Source organism: Limulus polyphemus, unplaced genomic scaffold, assembly GCF_000517525.1.
Source record: "Limulus polyphemus unplaced genomic scaffold, Limulus_polyphemus-2.1.2 Scaffold1412, whole genome shotgun sequence".
Classification (NCBI taxonomy): domain Eukaryota; kingdom Metazoa; phylum Arthropoda; class Merostomata; order Xiphosura; family Limulidae; genus Limulus; species Limulus polyphemus.
The window spans coordinates 56029-62066 of NW_013667022.1; the positions used below are offsets into that span (position 1 = coordinate 56029).

General features: G+C 31.6%; 1 protein-coding gene across 1 annotated transcript in view; it reads left to right on the forward strand.

Annotated features, from left to right (window-relative positions):
* Positions 1-1589: 1589 nt before the first annotated feature.
* Positions 1590-6038, forward strand: part of LOC106463453 (DNA-dependent protein kinase catalytic subunit-like) — a 169878-nt gene continuing 165429 nt past the window's right edge. The window contains exons 1-2 of the mRNA XM_022390945.1: positions 1590-1802; positions 3278-3354. Coding sequence (XP_022246653.1) covers positions 1652-1802; positions 3278-3354 — 228 coding nt within the window. The 5' untranslated portion in view covers positions 1590-1651. The remainder of the gene's footprint in view (positions 1803-3277; positions 3355-6038) is intronic.

Consider the following 6038-nt stretch of genomic DNA (forward strand, 5'->3'; position numbering starts at 1 on the left):
TAGTGAGTTGGGCAAATAAATGGCAGGTGAGTTGTAATTATAATCAATGCAAAATAATGCATATAATTTGGATTATAAGTATAATTTCGATGGGATAACCTTAATAGTGTTATGAAGAAAAGGAATCTTGGTGTAATAGTTGATCAGTCTCTAAAGCTTATCCAAACAGTGTGCTGTTGCTAGTGGTAGGACAAATAGGATTTTGGGTTGTAACCACAGAAATATTGAATTCAAGTCTAAATAGGTTATAATTTCATTGTACAGGTCTCTGGTTAGGCCACATTTGGAATATTGTGTTCAGTCTTGGGCTCCTTATCTTAGGAAAGACATTGAATTTTGGAAAGGATTCAGAGAAGAGTTACTAAAATGGTGCCTGGGATGGAGGGGTTGTCATAAGAGGAGAGGCTAAAATATCTCAAATTATTTTCTCTTGAAAAAAAAAGAGTAGGGGAGGATCTGATTGAGGTATTTAAGATTGTAAAGGGAATTGGTAGTGTTGATGCATCATCTCTTTTCATATTTAACAATGAGAATAGTAGGACTAGGGAACACAAACATAAATTTTGGCAAGGCAAGAGTCATCTTCAGCTAAGACAATTTTTTTTTCTAACAGGGTGGTTGGACTTTGGAATGAGTTGCCTTCAGATGTTGTAGAGGCAGTAAATTTAAAAAAAAAGCTTGATAAGTATATGATAAGGGCTGGCTTTAAAATTGTGTAAAAATTATTTGAATTTAGTTTAGAGAATGGAATAGCTGAGATGGACCAATAGGTCCTATGTTGTCCCAAAACATTATGTTAATGTGATTTCATAGTGTTTATAACGATTATTCCTGCGCACCTTCTATGATTTAGGCCCGGTATGGCCAGGTGGTTAGATCGCTCGACTCGCAATTTGAGGGTCTCGGGTTTGAATCCCAGTCCCACCAAACATGCTTGCCTTTTCAATCCCACTATTTGTTGGTAAAAGAGTATCCCAAGAATTGGCGGGGGGTGGTGATGACTAGTTGCCTTCCCTCTAGTGTTTCACTGCTAAATTAGGGACGGCTAGCTCAGATAGCTCTCGTGTAGCTTTGCGCGAAGTTCAAAACAAACTAAACCTTTTGTAGTTTGACTTTTTATTTCAGAAACTCAGTTAGAAATGGCAGAGATGAACAAACACCCATTCCACATACTTCCAAATCTCCATTTGGCGAGGCTTAAGCGGCTACTCTGAAGGAAATCCACGAGCCAGAAAATATCACAGCACAAATAAACTCACATCAAGTGCACTAAAACAAAAAAGGGTTTAGCTTGGATTATTTTAGATGTGATAGGACTCACGCCGCTCGTTCTCTATGAATGTGAGCTATTTATGCTGGCAACAACTTTGCAAATACACACGCAAAAAAATGTTGCATAATAAGTGAGATAAAAGCAGTATTCCCAATCTAATCTATCCTTTAATTAGTACACACACAAACAATATATCTACATAAGCTTATTAGATATAACACAATTATATTGTTTTTCGCTATTAGTAATTTAATAGATACCAGGTCTTACATTTTCAAAGCAGAAAATGGCGTTAGAGCGTGAGCACGTGCTAAATTGTTGATTATTTTTAAATCTTAAGTGCTTCATAGTGGAATAACATATGACACTGTAGTAGTGATGACGGGACATGTTGGAAGGCTTTATGACCAGTTAATTTCACTTCAGGAATGTCTGGACATTAATTCTAGCGACTATGAAAAAGCAGACAACATTATTAAGGATATTATTTACATATGCATGGATAGTAGAATGTCAGAGAAAGAAACTGGTGAGAACCAAGTTTACTTAGTACTTGACATTTTGGGAGAACGAAGGATTTACCGGCACATGTCTAAAGCTTAAGTTAACTTTAATAGTTAAACCACACATTGCCGACTTGTTTTTAATTTTATACAGCTCATTACCGTTATCGTATACATCTTACGTTACATAATATTGAGTAATTTTATGTTTATGTTACATAAAATTCAATGTTAAGAGCTGAACAACAACAAAAAATTAAAAGGCGAAATTACCCGTGTAAATAATTTACTGTGAATACTATGTTATTACTACTATGGACCCTGTAATCAATAAAGTCATGGAACGACGAGCAGTTTGGTGTGCAAATAGTTTAGAAAAACATGCTTAAAAAGTCAGTGAGTCTTTCTAGAGTTATATTTCAAGTTTCATTATTAACAGTATAAATTTATGAGACAATATACTATATCATAGTTTAGCCCACAATTTAGATTCTTTAATTTAACTGCATTTTATTTTACATATTTATCTCACTTATATAATCAAGGCTTGTATTCTTATCTTTATTAATGCTAACTGGAGTTTCTTACTTGACAATGACCTTTAATATAATGAATATACATAGGGAGGATCAGAACCGAGGGTGCTGTAGCACCCCCACTTTTACATATTTGATTTATATAGCAACTGTAAGTTATTATATTACCAAAGGTATCTCAATCTAGGGGGTATGGGGGCATACTCACAGAAAAATTAATATAATAATATAATTTACAGTTGCTGTATAGGTACTGATGCCTCTGGAATGTTAGTTCAGAGCTTTTTAGATATTTTGTTGGAGAGGGCTCAGAGCATCAGAAGAGGGTTACTAGAATGATTCTGAACATAGGTTGATACTTTTTAAACTTGTTCTCTTTTGAAAAGAGAAGGGTCAAGAGTGATCTGATTGAAGTATTCAAGATTGTTAGAGAAACTGATGAGATTGAGGCATCAAATTTTTCACGTTGAATTCTGAGGGCAGTAAAATTAGAGGTCATAATTTTAATATTTGGAAAATTTGAAGAAGGCTAATTTCTCCAATATAATGGTAAATCTGTGGAACAAATTTCCATCTAGTTGTAGAGGCTGCAAGAGGTTAAGAGGAGGGTTGATGAATGTTTGGGAGATCAGGGCTGGGTTTAGTGATTAATGTTTTGTTGGCACTCAGAACATCTATGATGGGGCATAATTTATATTAATTTAAATTGATATGTATTTGTTTTAGGTACTTTAAATAATAAAGTTGTAAAGTTTTTCTTACAGCTTGTGTTCCTACAATTAATGAACTTACCATTTTTCAAAGAAGTTTTTAACTGTTTTAATTCCTTGTGCATTCTTCAGTTTTAGCTCAGAAATAATAGAAGAATAACAACATTATTAAGTTTGTATTGTATGTTTGATTTATGCACACACACACATGCAGAATTTACATATGTATCAGTGTATTTTAATTTGATTTTTTAGCTTATATGTGTTCTCTGGTGTTCAATGAAGATCTTGGGCTGACTGTTTTTCTTAAAAAAACTGCAAGTTTGAGTCAGGTAGGAACATGTTGTGTCAGTAACTAATTACAATAAGTTTTTTGGTTAGAACATTTTTTTGTCAATGAAGGTTAATAATTTGATGTATAAATCAAGGAATGTTGTTGCAGGAACTGTGTAGGATAATTTTTAATATAAGTCACATAAATGAGTCAAAGGAAATTCTCAATATAATAAGTTTTTACTTACACTTATATAGCCTTTAACATATACTAATGTTAACAATGTAATGTATCAAATCAACCAGGATATTACCAGGGCAGAGATTTATTAAACACAATGCAATCTTTACAAAATATTAAACAGTAATAAAGGAATGCCCAGCCAGGACTTTGTAAATAAATATATCAAAATACAAATGCCAACATTTAAAAATTCAAAAAAGTAACATTGTTAATATCAAAATCACAAAATAATGTTAGCGATAATAAAAAATTTGGAAAAAAAAAGAACCAGAACTACAATAAACCTAATTAGCAAGATTAATCAATATAAAAGTATTGAATATTTCTAAAAAAATATAATTAAATCACAAATAATGATCAATTGATTATTTGCAATGATATCTTTTAACAGTTAAATATCTTATGTATTACAGTTTCAGAGATATATAACCTACAGTCTGATTCTCTTGTCAGTGTAATTTCAAGTCTTAAGTCTTTTTTATTGTCTTGCAAGACCACAAGGTTAGATTTCACACAACTGAATACCTATTGTTTGTTTTACATAGTCAATTATGAACTTAGTATCTATACAATATCACTAGGGGATCCTAGTGTTGGTGTCTTAGTATATAAATTATTTCTTAAATAATCAATGTTCACTAGAAGGTAGGTGAGCTAGCATTTAAGGCATAAAAAAACATAGCTGAATTTAACAAAAAAAATTACATGAATGATAAACAAGGTCATTGCTAATAATAAAACAGAAACTGTTACCTCAAAAATCTCCAGTTTTTTAAGAGCATTTTGAGTTATATTTGGAGGACATAAGCATTCCTTTACAATGAATCACTATATATATTTTGATTGAGCAGTTATCATTATGTGCTATCACTTTCTTTAATTTTTACTTGTAGTTATTTGAGTTGATTGAGACAAGGCCATTTATAGTAATCTTTTAACTTCTTTCCATCAACATCAATGGTACAAGGAATGCTTTGTGTTAAGTATGTTGAATTTTTGTGTACTCTTTGCTAATATTTAAATAATAAAACATTCCATGTATTGAATAATTATAAATATATTTTTTTTCATTCATAGGTAATGTTTAGGCCAATTTTACATTCTCGTTTGAAATAGCTTTTTGGCGTACATTGTTTTTGGTGAACTATCTAAATTTGATTGATTATATATGCAAGAAATTTAAAGCTTTAACAGGAAATGTTTCTGCAGTGTCTAAGTAAATATTTTGGGCAATACTGTAGTTTATTGTTGTTTTTGTCAGGTCTTGTTCTTGAGTAGACAATTGACAATAGAGAAAACACTTTCAGTATCTAAGGTGTATTTTATATTATACGTGTTTATATGTAACTTAACTATCATAAGAAAGCAGACTGTACAATAGCACAAGTCTGAACTGAAACTACATTTGTATGTACTAAATAAGAAATGAAATGAGCATAACTATTCTTCCAAATGGAACACTCAAATCCATTTGTATGGATGTTTCCCTCCTCTTATGTAATGATTTACTCATACAATGTCCATGTCATCAACTCTGGTGTAAGACTAAATGGTAAGCCACTCTGTAAGTTTATGGATTCTATGGTGGGTGAGTGGTAAAAGTACAGACAAACGATGCCAACCTCTGGGGTTCAAGTCTCCACAGTGGACAGAGGAACAGATGGATCATTGTGTAACTTAGTGCCCAAATATAGAAATTTGTAAGTTTATAAATCTAACAAAGAAATATTTTGCCAAAGATGTTGAATAAAGTTGTAGAAAAATGGTTAACCACATATTAAGGAACAAATTAAATACTGATTTTATGGTAGAAACCAAAGGGAGTGGTAAATGGACACTTTTCTGTTTGAATAATGGGTCTAGTAGGGTCTGTTTGTGATATTTCTAGTTTATTATTTATGTAGAAAAAAATAATTAGGTTATATGCAAAAAAAGGCTGATGTTAAAAGTGTTTCTTTTCCTCAGGATAGCTTATGGAGATAGGTTTAAATCTCTTAATATGTTTTTCTGGAGAAAATAAGGAATCAGAGGAAAATGATTGAGTTTTTAAAGGTTGTTATAGGTTTGGAATCCAGAAATCCAGATGAAGCTTAAAAACAAAACAAATTGCAGCCATAAGCTTAAGATATGAAAAACTTGGACATGAATCCAGTTAAGGCAGTATTACTTTTAAATTGGATAGTCATCTTATGAAATATTTCGGGATAAGTTACAGCTTTTAAAGAACTTAGAAGTAGATATGAAGACTATTTTAAAGATCAGGTTAGATATAAGAAAAGGGGTTTCTTTATGTAGTTTGAAATAGGATTGTGGTAGAAATAACATAACATAATATTTTGGGACAACATGGGATCTATTGGTCCATCTCGGCTGTTCCATCCTCAAAACTAAATTCAAATGATTAAAAAAAAAAAGTTTAAACCCAGCTCTTTTCATTCATATACATATCAAGCTTTTTCTTAAACTCACTTAAATTTACTGCCTCTACAACATCTGAAG